This window comes from Perca fluviatilis, chromosome 14 (assembly GCF_010015445.1).
Source record: "Perca fluviatilis chromosome 14, GENO_Pfluv_1.0, whole genome shotgun sequence".
Lineage (NCBI taxonomy): Eukaryota > Metazoa > Chordata > Actinopteri > Perciformes > Percidae > Perca > Perca fluviatilis.
The window spans coordinates 31,277,869-31,293,290 of NC_053125.1; the positions used below are offsets into that span (position 1 = coordinate 31,277,869).

General features: G+C 39.1%; 1 protein-coding gene and 1 pseudogene across 1 annotated transcript in view; one reads left to right on the forward strand and one right to left on the reverse strand.

Annotated features, from left to right (window-relative positions):
- Positions 1–15,422, forward strand: part of LOC120572864 — a 642,621-nt pseudogene that overhangs the window by 83,594 nt on the left and 543,605 nt on the right.
- The window catches only part of LOC120572802 (low affinity immunoglobulin gamma Fc region receptor II-like), a 395,648-nt gene continuing 380,334 nt past the window's right edge, over positions 109–15,422 (reverse strand). The window contains 5 exon segments of the mRNA XM_039822251.1: positions 109–1,340; positions 7,948–8,028; positions 12,008–12,097; positions 12,395–12,622; positions 14,811–14,855. Coding sequence (XP_039678185.1) covers positions 1,291–1,340; positions 7,948–8,028; positions 12,008–12,097; positions 12,395–12,622; positions 14,811–14,855 — 494 coding nt within the window. The 3' untranslated portion in view covers positions 109–1,290.

Genomic DNA, 15,422 nt, shown 5'->3' on the forward strand with positions numbered 1-15,422 from the left:
CCAACTGCTGGCTATTTATAGCCTGCGGTGTGTTTGTTCTCTGTTCTCCTTTATCTCCGCTGAAGAGAAGCGTGGATCGGTTAGCCACAACCAGAACAGGAGGAAAACAACCGCTGACACCAGAGTTTATTGATCCTGCACAGAAACAAGCTCAAAAATACAATATAAATATCAGTAAATAGTTATTATCATTAAACTCTGTTCAGTAGATATTTGCTGGTTGTTGTGCAATGTATGAAACACTTAGAGAGGAACACATGTATGACTTACATAAGAAGCATTTTTTTGAACACATCGAAACACATCTAAAGAATGCAAACATGCTTAAAATGTGAGTTGTTTGTCTCTTTGTAGCTGCATTAACATCAATCAACATTTATTCATAAAGTGCTTCACAGCAACCAACAGGTATCCAATGTGCTTGAAGGACCAAGAATAAAAAAATGTACCATACAATAAAAAAGAGTAAAACATAAAATACAGTCAAATCTAAAACTGTTGCATATAAACAGGAGACAGAAAGGGAAAATGCTGCAACACTACTGTGCATTAAAAGCCATTCTAAATAAAGAAGTTTTAAGTTTGGATTTCAAAAGAGAGTTAGGGGGTCTGTAATGGTGTGAATGCCAGGTGGTAACTTGTTCCAAAATCTCGGGGCAGCAACTGCAAAAGAGTGACCCCCCCACAGTTTGGGGAGCATGCCTATGTTCCCACAGTCCAATGGTCCCACAGGTCTATGTTCCCACATTTTTAAGTTTTTTTTTTTTCAAAATTAGGCCCTATGTTTCCACAGTTCCCACATTTCTAAGATTTTTTTCCAAAATTACCCACATTTCCTTTTTTATAAATACGTATCAGATTGTATCCTCCTTTCTCCCAATTTGGTAGCCAATTACACCCAACCTATTATCCAGTAGCAATGGACTACAGATGGAATGTAGCTTTTAGCTAAATCTGGTGCGCCCATCTCTTTGTTTATTGCAAACATAACCCTAACCTTAATTTTAAGAAAAATCTTAGAAATGTGGGAATATAGGGCTGACCGCACAGTTTGTACCTCGACCTTGGGACTTCTAAAGCCAGTTGATTGGATGACTGGACTGACCTTTTTGTGCTTGCAAAGGTTTAAAATCTCCGACAAATACACCAGGGCTATGTAGATGTAGATGTGAGGGTCTCTGGGGACCAGTGATTGGCCGTCTGGACTCCACTGGTTGGACTGGTGTGATGGTCTCTGGGGACCAGCGATTGGCCGTCTGGACTCCACTGGTTGGACTGGTGTGATGGTGTTCAGGTCTTCCTCACTGAGGCGTAGAGGACCTCTGGGTCTGCTGGAGGCTCTGAACGCAAACAGTGCAAACACAATGAGAAACTGTTTGAGACCGACAAACAGCGTTTCTCAACAGTCATTTGTTTGGCTCCCTTCATACGTCTAGATAAGGGTGGTAGTTTCTTTTAAGCCCAGAGACCATCGCAGGTTAAATGTCATAATCCAGTCCATGAACAAATTGAGGAAATATTATGCATACATCTCAAAGGTAAAACATAGAATATTAAAAATAAAATGTAGAATATTTTTCTCAGAAATGTAAAGGAGAAGTAAAAAGCAGAAGGAAGTCAAAATACTGAATTAAAATAAAATGAGGAAGAACTCAACTGCTTCCTGCTTTCATTTTGGCGGTTGGCTCTGGATGTCTTTAATAAGAGACAGAGACTGCAAGACTAATTTTAAAAGACCGTGTGAAGATATATATGTAAACGATGTAAATATTACACTATTGTAATGTCATGTAAACATCATATTCTATTTGGGTTTTCAAAATAAGGCCTTTTTTTCTGAATATAGCATTTTTTGATGAAGACGTGATATGTCTGTATTATTCAGGTTTTAGAAGCAGTCTTTGGACATGTATACTGCACATTCAGAATGTTTGTTTACGGCTGCATGTAAACAGAAATATTGAATATTGGTGCTTTATGTAATTCAAGGCGGCTGTGGCTCAGGTGGTAGCACGGTCGTTTACCAAACGGAAGGTCGGTGCTTAAAATTGCATATGTTGGCTATGTGGTGATGCCAGGCTCTTGGTGGTTATGGTACCCACTACTAGATTTTTGGTATTGTGACATCCCTGTGTGAATGTGATGTGCAGGTGGCAGCTTGTATGACGTGTGTGTGTGTGTGTGTGTGTGTGTGTGTGTGTGTGTGTGTGTGTGTGTGTGTGTGTGTGTGTGTGTGTGTGTGTGTGTGTGTGTGTGTGTGTGTGTGTGTGAGTGAATGTGTGTGTGAGTGTGTGTGTGAATGGTGCCTGTAGTGTTGTGTAAAAGTGCTTGAGTAGTCTAGAAAAGCACTATATAAATGCAGTCCACTTACATTTTCAGTAGCCAAAAACTGGAATATTATGTGCATGTAAACATGTGTTTTTGTCCTTTTGTATCTATTTATAGGAATAGTTAATGATATTCCCACATATTGTAGCAAATCCTCTTATTCTCTTTCTTCCTGAGAGTGAGAGGGGATGATTATCAGTCTCATTTTCTGTATGTTCAGTACAGACCTGGTAGTGGTTAGCTTAGCTTAGCTTAGCATAAAGACTGGAAACTGGCTCAGTTCAAAGTTGAGAAATAAAGAGCAGCTGTTCCTCTGGTCCTGTTTGATTTGATCCCTATCTGTCCATAACTGACATCTTCAGCTCCTCTCACTGCTGAGGAGACTTTAGCTGGATCTCTCTCTGGATATAATACTATTTATACTGCTGTAATATTATTGTTAATGTAGAATTATTATTAGAGTTATTATGGCCTTTATGTCTGCAGGTTTTTAGACCTGCTGTGAACAAATGAGCAGGACAGAGGGCATTTTTCAGAAACGGGAAACTGGACGACCACAAAGCTGCTCGCAGAGACAGTTGAGAGACACCTCACCAGTATCAGTTTACTGGTATCAACAGGAGGAAGTTACTGCTGTGGTTGTACACTCAGAGTGAAAACATGTTGCTATTATTAGTTGTATTAAAGGTCAGTTTGAGACGGAGAAAACAAAGAATCTTATGTCTGTCCGTCTCCTCTTTTATATCCAAACTTAAATCTTACTTTGAGACAGGATTCCCATTCTACGTTTGATTTTTAGTCTATTGTCGTCTTAAAGTATTACTCCAATGTTATTTAACATGTTTTGTCTTGTTAATGACTCTCATGTTCAGACTCAAAACAACAGCCAATGTATCTTACAAGTATTGCGTGGTTATTGAAGCCTGATATATCTTTGAAACTGTGGCACAGAGGAAGAAGATTGTTGTTTAAAACCCATAACTGAATATGTTTCCATGAACACATTTGTTCGGTTTTTGCCCTTATTCCTAAAAAGACAATATTTTGTCTAAGCTGTTTTCATGGCTAATTAATGAATATCAGGGACATGCTTGCTGTACATGCTGACGCCATGGGAACAGGTCTTGGTGGGAACACTTGGTGACCTGCATTAGCCTACATAACAGCTAATAATATGTTTCTAAAACAATAAAGGGATTATTCAACGCAGTCTGGAAAATAGTATTTAACCAAGTAAGGGTTAATGACAGACAAGGTGTCCATTATCAGGAGAGACTGGACAGCGGCGAGGCCAGATATGAAATAGCCACTATTAACACACACACACACACACACACACATGAGTTATGTTTCTAGTAATGGAGACATACTGTAGGAGACCAGCTGTACCTCTCTTCCTGTTTTTTTTCTTGTCTTTGATCGCTATTTGTCCATAACAAATTTACATAACCTTATCGCCAGGGAACTATAGCCCAATACAACAATTAAATATGTGCATTGAACAGATTAATGATTGGATGTGCCAGAACTTTCTTAAATTAAATGAAGAAAAAACGGAGGTGGTTGTTTTTGGAGCAAAAGAGGAACGATTGAAAGTCAGCGCTCAGCTTCAAACAACAATGTTAAAAACAACAGACAAAGCCAGAAATCTTGGTGTAGTCATGGACTAAATTTTAAAAGCCACATTAACATAATTAAGAAATCTGCCTATTATCACCTTAAAAATATATCAAGGGTTAAAGGACTTATGTCTCAGCAGGATTTTGAAAAACTTGTCCATGCTTTTATCAGTAGACTTGACTACTGTAACGGTGTCTTTACAGGTCTCCCTAAAAAATCAATCAGACAGCTGCAGCTGATTCAGAACACTGCTCGAGTCCTCACTAAAACCAAGAAAGTGGATCACATCACTCCAGTACTGAAGTCTTTACACTGGCTTCCAGCGCCTCAAAGAATTGATTTCAAAATACTTTTACTGGTTTATAAATCACTAAACGGTTTAGGGCCAAAATACATTTCTGATCTGCTGCTACACTATGACCCACCCAGACCTCTCAGGTGGTCTGGGTGGGTCTACTTGTTGTCCCCAGAGTAGGAACTAAACAGGGGGAAGCAGTGTTCAGTTGTTATGCTCCACATATCTGGAACAAACTCCCAGAAACCTGTAGGTCCACTGCAACTCTCAGTTCTTTTAAATCTAAGCTAAAGACCTATCTTTTTGATGTTGCTTTTCTTTAAATAATCTATTTTATTAACTTTAATTTCTTATACTGCACTGTAACTTTTATTCTTATACTGCACTATCAATTTTATTCTTGTCTTTTAATGTTTTTAATTTGTTTATTAATGTTTTTAATTGTTTTCTAACTGCTCTTTAATGTTTTGTGTAAAGCACTTTGAATTGCCCTGTTGCTGAAATGTGCTATACAAATAAAGCTGCCTTGCCTTGCCTTGCCTTGCCTAATTCACGCAAATTAAACCAATCCCCGTGACTTTGGTGCGACTTGCAATTTTGACCAATCGGCGCAACTTTTCCGCAAATTTGACCAATGACCGGAGTTTCCAGTGACTTCAACCAATCCCAGCAGTCCCATGTGCCAGACTTTGTATCAGTATGTGACTCTTGAGAACCAATGACCAAGCAGGAGTGAGAATGGGATGACGTACCACGTACATCGCCAAATTCATTTCCTTGTTACTGATATGAAGACCAGAGATATGTGACTCGAACATCTCACATTTACCAACAAAATGTACGGCGAAAGACCATGCAAAACATTTCAGACCGTCCTGCCAACCTGTATACATTTTAAAGGGGTGATAGAATGATTATATAGGGTATTTTACGCTGTTCCTTATGGTCTCCTAATGGGGTATGTAACATTGGTTGGGCTGAAAATGGCCTGGTTGATATTTTATTGGCCCTTATGCATCCCTGTTTTTTGGCCCTATTTGTAACAAGAGCTTTTCTTCCAAATATGGTATGCTCGTGAATATTTAGATGAGCTGCGCGCTGATTGGTTGAGCGAATTGCCATAGGCAGACATTAGAGATGCGCGCTGATTGGTTGAGCGAATCCCCAATACACAACCATTAGAGAAGCGACAGAATCTCATATTCCAGACACTGCAATGTTTCATTACCAAATTCACTTCTGAGACTTTTTTATGTGAGAAATCAACTATATAAAGCTCAAATATGGGCCGTTTTACGAAAATTGATGGCTAATTGCAAATATGGTAAGACTGTGTGTCGGACTTCAGCGGTGCTGCTGCCTCGCCGCCCGGCCTGCCTTCCTTCACAGACCCCGGTCTGCTGTGAGCTCTGTTAGGCTGGCAGCCCTGACAGAGCTCCAGGGCCTGTAACTCCCCTCTTCCTGCTAGCTAAATGGCCCGTTGTGTGAGAGTGAGAGCGCGGTCAGCGAGCTTGTTACACACAATGTCACGCCACTTAGCTATACAACATATACCTAAATGTCTTATAAAGCTTACAACGGTGTCCGATTTCAAGTTAATTAATATTTGTGAAGTTTAGCTAGGTGTTTCGTTAGCTGCGACTGTCCCTTCAATCCTATCTATGTATAGCTACAAATCACGGATAGTTAGCTTCATTTTTGGTCGTAATTCGAGTATATTTACAGTTTGAATTTCGTCACGCCACTTACACAACATCTAACTAAATGTTTTATAAAGCTAATAACGGTGTCCGATTTCAAGTTAATGAATATTTGTGAGCTGTAAGGGTTTCGTTAGCTGCGACTGTCCCTTCAATCCTAGCTGTGTGTAGCTACAAATCACGGATAGTTAGCTTCATTTTTGGCGTAATTCCGAGTATATTTACAGTTTGAATTTTGTCAAGCCAGTTATACAACATCTAACTAAATGTCTTATAAAGCTAACATCGGTGTCCGATTTCAAGTTAATGAATTTTTGTGAATTCCAGAGGAAGTGTAAGAAGAGGCTAGCTATAGCTAGGGGTGTATTTCACCGATCGTTTGTTTAAATAACTCAACACATTATAATTACACACATTATAAGATTAACTGGAACCTGTGGTAAGAGATTGCTGGCGTAACAAGCTCTCTGACCGCGCTCTCACTCAAACACACCTGCCATTAGGAAGAGGGGAGCTGCAGGCCCTGGAGCTCTGTCAGAGCACCAGCGTTTAGTAGTCCATTAGCCAAAAACCGGTGACTTTGCGTGGGTATGGAGTGCTGTGGGCTGCCAGTCGTAACGGAGCTCACTCGAGCTCAGAGCAGGCCGGGGTCTGTGAAGGAAGGCAGGCCCGGGCGGCGAGGCAACAACACAGGCAGCACCAGCGCTGAACTCCGACACACAGTCGGACAAAATTTGCAATTAGCCATCCATTTTCGTAAAACGGCCCATATTTGAGCCTTACATAGTTGATTTCTCGCATAAAAAAGTTTCAGAAGTGAATTTTGTAATGGAATAGCAGAGATCTGCGTGACCTAGCTAGATTCAGAAGACTACCTGATCTCAGGTCAGTTGTGTATGTAAATGTTGGGGCGTGACTGTTCTCTTAAGGTTCCGGATTTTGAGATGCTTACGTAAGCAACTAGCTTTGTTGGGTTTCGCCCGTTTTAAGTGGCAGTTTCAAAATATGAGATTTTCATAGTAAAGGGGTGTGTATGGGACTTTGAGCTTCTATGTATGTCCTATTTACCCACCAAACTGTCGTTATTCAACTATGACGATGAAAATCGGTTTTGCATTCTATCACCCCTTTAACATCAAAATCCGCTGTAACGTCTTTTCACTCTGAAGTCGCTGAAGTGGCTGCTGTTTAAATACTGACGGCTCTCTTCAGCAGGAGGGGCTGCTGCTCCGTTTCTCCCGCGACTGACGCGCACACACACACAAACACACAAACACACGGTGGATGCAGGAAAAAACGCAGATGAGACGACACGATCGAAAGATACGCTCGTTATTGTAAGTGCAATGATAAGTTAAAGTCCAATAAGTACTTTATCAAACCGTATGAATGTGTCCCAGGCCAGGTTAGGAAATTAACTAACAATGTAAAGATCAACAAGCCACTGACAGTGACATATATGTTCATATTGGATTCATTCAATAAATTATTTTTTGTCTTAAATACACCAGCCATTTTCAAATTATACCAACATTTGCAGCATCCTGAGCCTTTTTGGTAAGGTTACTAGGAAAACTCAGCCCAGAGTAATTGGTTTCCTTTTTTATTTTTAAAGAACTATAAAAAAAAACTTTCACTGTCTCCCGCAACTTCGTTGCAACAAACATACAAAAGACATTGCAACTTTTATCGCAATCTTTTACAAAAGCTCCCGTAAAATCAGGCATTTTGGGCCACAACAATCTCAAAAAAATGCCGCGAAATCCTGGAGGGACTGAGTAATACTTTTAAAGATATATTATGCTTTTTGGCTTATCCCATTTCCTTTATTGTGTTATATATCTTTTGTGTGCATGTTATAGGTTTACAAAGTGAAAATAGTCCCTAATGTAAATAGTACCTAAAATAAAGTCACTTTTTCTATAGAAAGTGAGCAGCTGAACTGTTGTGTGTTCTCCTCTAACAAATGTTTCTAGAGATGGAGACATAGAAGAGCAGCCGTACCTTTCTTCCTGTTTGATTTCTTATCTTTGATCACTATTTCTCCGTAACAGACGTCTTCTGTTCTCACAGCAGGATCACTCTCTGGAAAAGAAATGACCTTATTAATATCAGGACTGTATAGTATATTTACTACATATGCAAAAAGTAAACTGATTATTTAAACTCCTACTACAATCAGTAGTACTAGAAAATGACATAATAATAAAAAGTAATAGTTAGATAAGTTAAAAAATGAAATGCAAATATAATATAGCTTTTAAGTATACAAGTCTACTATTTAAGGGGAAGTACAACTTTTCAGTTTTTTTTCGTCTTAACACTTGTTGCTGATCAGGTCAGGGCTTAAATGGAAACCCAGTCTGTGTGAAATGGACTTCACGCTAACAGAGCTGCTATTTCACAGTAAGATAAGCAGACATGTCCACCGCAGGAGAAAGAAGTCACGATGTCAATGTGTCAATAATACATATTTTCCATAGTATCAGAAAGTTACTTAATAAAAGTTGATAAATTATAGCAGCAAATATCAGGATATAACTTTTCAGGTCCTTAATTAACCTAGCTCACCTGGGCCTGGTGGGCTGAGATTACTCAAGCTGCAGTATTCTCTCTCTCTCTCTCTCTCTCTCTCTCTCTCTCTCTCTCTCTCTCTCTCTCTCTCTCTCTCTCTCTCTCTCTCTCTCTCTGCTCTGGCTGTCTCTACAGGCCCAACATGGTTTAGTCAGGTTATGGTTATATGTCCTAGGATTTGGTTCAACATTACGTAATAACTCTTGTTTAAACATGTAACATGGTGTCTTCTCCCTCTTTGTTGTGACCTCCTGACCCAGGTCATGAGAAGTGTGTGTTTGTGTGTGTGTGTGGGGGGTGTTGTTCCATCAAGTCATATTAGTAGTAGGTTATGTGTATTAGTGTTGATTAGTCGGTCCAGCTAAGTGTTGGTGTTGGCTGTGCTTTCTAGCCAGCGCTGTTTGTTGTCTTTGTTGTGAGCCCTGATTTGAGTCCTTGTTGGGAGATCCTATTTGGCTGCATGTAAACAGAAATGGTAGTGGAATATTGATTTATTAGCCTAGCTTAGCTTAGGAATAATGTCTTTTTCAGAATAAGGGCAAAAAACGGAATACTTTGCATGTAAAGATGGTCACTGTTGCACTAAATGACATGTTTCTTCATCACCATGAACATATACTGTAGTTCATTCACAAATACTCACTAGAGCACCAGATCAGGATTAATCCGTTAATGAAAATAGTCGCTAATAAAGTCACTATTTCCTTATGTGTGTTTGATAGAAAGTGAACAGCTGAACTGTTGTGTGTTCTCCTCTAACAGATGTTTCTAGTGATGGAGACATAGAAGAGGAGCCGTACCTCTCTTCCCGTTTGATTTCTTGTCTTTGATCACTATTTGTCCGTAACAGACTTCTTCTGTTCTCACAGCAGGATCACTCTCTGGAAACGAAATTACATGGATTATTTAACTTATAATCAATAATACTATTTGCCAAAGTATTAGAAAAGGACCTAATAGTTGATACATTTAATCAGCAAATTTCCGGATATAGCTTTTAGACACAAGTGTCAAAGTCTACATAAGGGGAAGTAAAATGTCAGGGTTAACTGGGAACCCAGGTCATGTGAAATAGACTTCACGCTTTTTAGAGACATGTTGACCACAGGTGGAACAAATCACCATGTCAACATGTCAGGGTGGTGCACAAACATCACTTGGTTATGAACACTTGAAATAATGTAAAAATGTGTCAATTTCCCATGGAGAGAGATATACTGAACTAGATTTAGATGAGTATCTTTGTTATGGCGCCATCAATATATTTGCCTAACACAAACTTGACAGCTTTAGCGAGAGATTTATGCCTCTTGCACCCAGTTTCTAACTGGCTTTAAGATCAGATCTGAGTGATCAGATCACAAGAGGACAGCTCTAAGTACAGCTGAAAACACTCGGGTGCATTGACATCAGATTTAAGAACCACATTTGGAGGGGGTTTAGGCCGCTTGTGTCCAGTGAGGACAGGAATGTGTCCTGGGCCACATTAGGGCCTCCTACTCAACTGTGAGCAGAACTACGCAAAGTATTTCTCATGTCAGAAACCACAAAATTGTGTGTTTTGGATGTTAACATCATACTGTTATTGATGTGTCTGTGTTTTTGTTACTGTGCTGCTGCCTGCTCTTGGGAGCTCTCTGTAGTATTGTTCATTGGAAAAAGCAGCCACCAGTATACAGTAACGTTATTTTTAGTAAAATGTCCTAGAATTCCCAAATATGAAGGATATTACTCCAGATATTCCTGCTCTTACGTCATCTCCTTTAGTTATTTATTGGTCTTGCATTGCCAGAGTTACACAGCGTTGTTGTTGCTATGGAGAAGGCTGGCTAACTCAAATCAGCGGCTGTGAAATGGTTTAATTTCCTATAAATTCTTCACAATAAAAGCCCCCCTGTTATTTTCTTATTGAAATGCTTTCATTATGAAATGGCAAAATCAGGAAATGGCGGGTCTTCATCAGCAGTAACATAACACGACTCCTGCATGCATAAGACTGTAGGCAGCACTTTTTTCAATTCACAGCACGTTTCTAATGTATGATTTAGTTGATGAGTAGGAGACTAACAACTGAGATTAATAAACACACAACCAGCCTGTATGCAAACAGAAACAGGGCCGGACACAGACATTTTGGGGGGCAAGGGCTTCAGTGAAATTAAGGGTAAATGATTAACAAATAATTATATATGAATCTAACTTTAACCCTTTTTTAAACAAAATGGTAAATATATTAACAAAACTCAAACCTCCTTATCAAGTTCTTTTCATTCCCTCTACACTCCCAACTGTTTAATACTCAATACATTACTACATACTAATCTGTTCACAACTTCGATCACCATGGTCTGATGATCTCTCTCTCAGGTGGAGGCCTAACACTTTCAGGGAGATTGGGAAAGAGAGGGGGAGAGGGAGAGAGAGGGCGAACGAGAGAGGGGGACAGGGAGAGAGGAGAAGAGGAAGAGAGGAGGAGAGGGAAAGAGAGAGGGAGAGACGGAGAGACGGAGAGACGGAGAGAGGGAGAGATGGAGAGACGGAGAGAGAGGGAAAGACGGAGAGAGAGAGATGGAGAGAGAGAGAGAGAGGGAGAGACATAGAGAGAGAGAGGGAGAGACAGAGAGAGATGGAGAGAGAGAGATACGGACAGAGAGAGAGAAAGAAAGACATAGGGGAGAGAAAGGGAAAGGGACGGAGGCCAGCCTGCATTGGAACTTGGAAATCTCCCAACCTGATATTTTAATTTTGTGTTCAAAATGCGCAAACAGGAAAATAAATGCCTATATTTATTTATTTAAAATTAAAAACATCCTGGAAACGGGCACTTTCTCTGTAGGAAGATAAAAGGAAGCTGCTCAAGCCCTTTTTGATGTCCCTGTGTGCTTAAACAGAAATTATATGCGTGCTTATTTGCATACAGAGCGGGGAAGTGAGATCAATCAGGACACGTCTGGAGAAAGATTCTGCTGCCAGGTGGGAACACACACACCTAGAGCTGTCTACTAGTGATCAGATCACTCAGACCAGATTTTAAAGGTCAGAATGAGGTCTAGAGACTCACAGACCCTCAGAGGTGTATTGAAAGTGATCATAACATACAAAGGTATGTAAATCTGCAAATTTATAATTTATTGATATGATCTTTGTTTTATTAACAGTCCTGCAGTGACGCGTGTGCAGACCCCCACTCCACACCACAGCTGAAGGGTTGCTATCAAAAAGAGGAAACTGGACGACCACAGAGCTGTTAGAGCTGTTAGAGCTGTTTAACCACAGGGTACTAAACACCCAGACTCTCATGACATGCACAACACACCCTGTTATCTACTATAAATAGACCTTACTGTGTGACTGTTGTGGACTAAAGACATTGATTTAGTTTTTAAAATATCCCTTTTTATAAAATGCTCTTTTCCCAAAACGACGTCTCAGGACATTAAACCAAGAACACACACGGTTTTCTCCTGAAAATCAATAAAAACATCTTTACCTCTGCTCTGTCTGTTTGGCTGTTTCAGGTTACGCAATATTGTGACATCACTGTATGTGACGTCAACATCTCCAGTTTCTACTTCAGCAGCTGAAATAAACCAAAGTTAACATCAATCTCAATCAATTTAATCATTAATGAGACATCCGTAAAGATGAAAACAGGAGGAAGATTATGTGACACGATCGAAAGCTCCGGAGGATGCTAAAGGGCCCTCGTGGTGAGGATGGTTTATCAACAACAGAATAGTGATTCATGAGAATCCTGAGAGATGTGTGACTGAAGAAACAGTTGTTTGAACACTTCACTCCAATTCTGAAATTGAAAATATCAACAGGATATTTTGATTTTGAACTGCAGCGCAATATGAGTCTTATTGAGACTAACCTTTAGGTTTCCTACGGATGTATCGTCTCACAAGGAGAACCAGGAGAACCAGGAGAACCAGGACACCGACTGGAACAGCAGACCCCAACACAAGGGGAAGAGGAAAGGGGCCTGGGGGAGGAGGAGAGGAGCCTGAGGGAAGGGAAGAATTGTTGAAGCCAGAGGTTTTGGAGGATGTAGTGGAGGTTGTAGGAGGACTTGTATGAGGACTTGTAGTCGTGGGTTTCTCTAAAGTGAACAAAAAATTATTTAATTAAAAGCATAGAAATAAAAGTAATCAGATAACACGTTCAGCTATTTCACTGTTCCTCCTTTTTTATGTGACGCTTTAGACTTTTAACTTCCATGTTGTGTATTATGTCTGTAATTGAGTGACTTCCCTTGGTCTAGTTAGAGGAAGAAATATCTAATATGAAAGTCCCGGCCCTGGTGGTCTGTCTACAGAGTTTTGTCAGTTAAATATGGATGAAGTATGTATAACGAATGTCTGAACAGTGGCTGTATGGGGGAATCCTTTTATCATGGTGTAATGTGTCTACTATATAAGAAAGGTGATGAAAATGACATTGATAACTAGACATCTGACTATAATGAACACTGATTATAAAATATTAGCCAAAGTAATTATGAATAGATGATATATCAGATCAAATTATAGAAAAAGAACAAATGTGTGCCATAAAAGGTTGTTTAATGTGGGACAATCTTTACACACTGAGAGAAATGATAAATAAATCTGATAAAAAAGACTTCTATATAATCAGGCTGGACCAAAAAAAAAAGTCTTTGATTATATTTCCAGAGACTATCTATGGGCTGTAATGAAGTCTTATGGCTTTCCAGAAACATTTATCCATTTGATCAGATGTCTGTATGTTAAATCTAGTGTGTGTGTCAATGTAAACGGTGTTTTAACAGAACCTTTTAATATAGAGAGAGGGGTGAAACAGGGCTGCCCTCTGAGCGCTGCTTTATACATCCTGGCCATCAGCCCCCTTATTACAACCATTAACTCCTATCTATCTGGTACACATGTTGGGCTTGTGCCCAAAGTTACTAAGTTAACTAATCACCTGAACTTGCATGAACTAGCTTCTGGCGCTAAGTTAAATCATGATAAAACAGAGGGTGTTTGGATCGGAGCGGAAAGTAACAAACGTAATATCTACATCAAAGTAAAGGATGAAAGATCTTGGGTTTGACCATTTGTAATAGAAACTGTAGTGAGAGAAACTGGGAAACTAAACTATGTGAAGTTAAAGAAGAAGTAAAAAACTGGGAAAATAAAAACACTAATTATAAATCAAGAGTCAACATTGTTAAAATATTCATCTTATCCAAACTCCTGTTTTTAGCAAACATCTTTCCTCCATCTCACAAAAAATGATAATTAAATTAAATAAACAGTGTGTAAATTTGGTTTGGGGTACAACTACGGAAGTAACAAAAAGAGAAATCATGTATAAAATTAAAAAAGATGGGGGGTTAGGGGCAGTAGATATGGGAGTAAGAATGTATATGGCTTTTGTTAAAAATGTGTCAGCCATCTCAAGAAATGCTGTCTGGGTCGGTGATCGCTCCAAGTGGAGGAAAAGAAGAGGGAGAGCCAGACATCCCAGATTATAACCTTATCTATGGTGATGTTATATACAAATACGAAAACCTTCAAATTGACTGGAATGGCCTTCCTAGTAAAGTTATTTAAAAAAAAAAAATAATTATAAATATGGTGGGTATATAAATTATAAATATATAACATACAATGACATTTTTTGAAATTTAAAAAAAATAAGAACCTTTCTGAGAGCATTCGTGATGTGAGATAGTGGATGTCTCTAAACAGACTTGCTGTCAGAGCTGTTGTTTCTTGGAGTTGCTATGTAACAACAACAAAATGTCCAATGATTCACTGCAACGGTGACGAGACTCAACAGCATCTCTTAATGGACTGCTACAGAGCAAAAGAAGTCTGGGACAAACTAAAAGGGTATGGTGTAAATTTAGATCTTTCATATAAATCTGTCATATACTGTATCACAGATGAAGTATGATCAGATAAGCACAAGGAACTGATATAAATAATCATGTGTATTTTTCGTTTTAAACTATGGAAGACGAGATGCTGTATGGTCCTACAACAGACTGTTGTAGATAGTCATGCTGTATGTAAACAGGTGCTCACTGAACTCAGAAGATGAAAACCTTTAGACCATAAACGGCTCCATTCTCATCTTGTGATCTACAGCTCTTTATGAAAGACTCTATGCACTGGATGCATGTTTTTATCTATTTTTACACAATGGCACTCTTTTTTTCATTAGTTAAGTTTGTTATTGTCTTATTAATTATTCTATTATAATATATAATATATTTCCTATATGATGTGTAGCCTACTGTTTGTTTTGTTACAACTTGCCAGAGGTTGTGGAGGTTGTAGGAGGACTTGTAGTCGTGGGTTTCTCTAAAATGAACAAAAAAATATGTAATTAAAAGCATAAAAATAAAAGTAAGTAGATAACACGTTCAGTTATTTCACTGTTCCTAATTTATATGTTTTAACTTCAATGTTGTGCATCATGTTTGTAATTGAGTTTGGTCCGTGTTAACTGAACCCTGGAGCGTTTTGGTCAGAATATCTGGTCGCTTGAATACGGAGGTCTCTGGTTTTTTTTCGAAGTGCTCAAGATATCGGTCACTTCATGTGAGAACGCAATCAGACACACAGGAAGTGACCCAAAAATCATCAATCAATCAAATCAATTTCCACCTTGCACACAATTTACTGATGTATACATGATTCAAGTCACAATAACTTTCAGATCCATAACCTACAATGACCACACATCCTCATCATCATCATCATCATCATCATCATCATCTCAAAGACCGACTAAAGAAGAACCAAATAAAAAATTATGCAACCGAATCGCCAAAGTCTATTTAACTGTAGGTGTGAAAGCGGCCTAGTTTGTAAGAATGACCTTTACCTTCCTCACCTGTGACAGAGACCCAGCTGGGTGGAGACTCT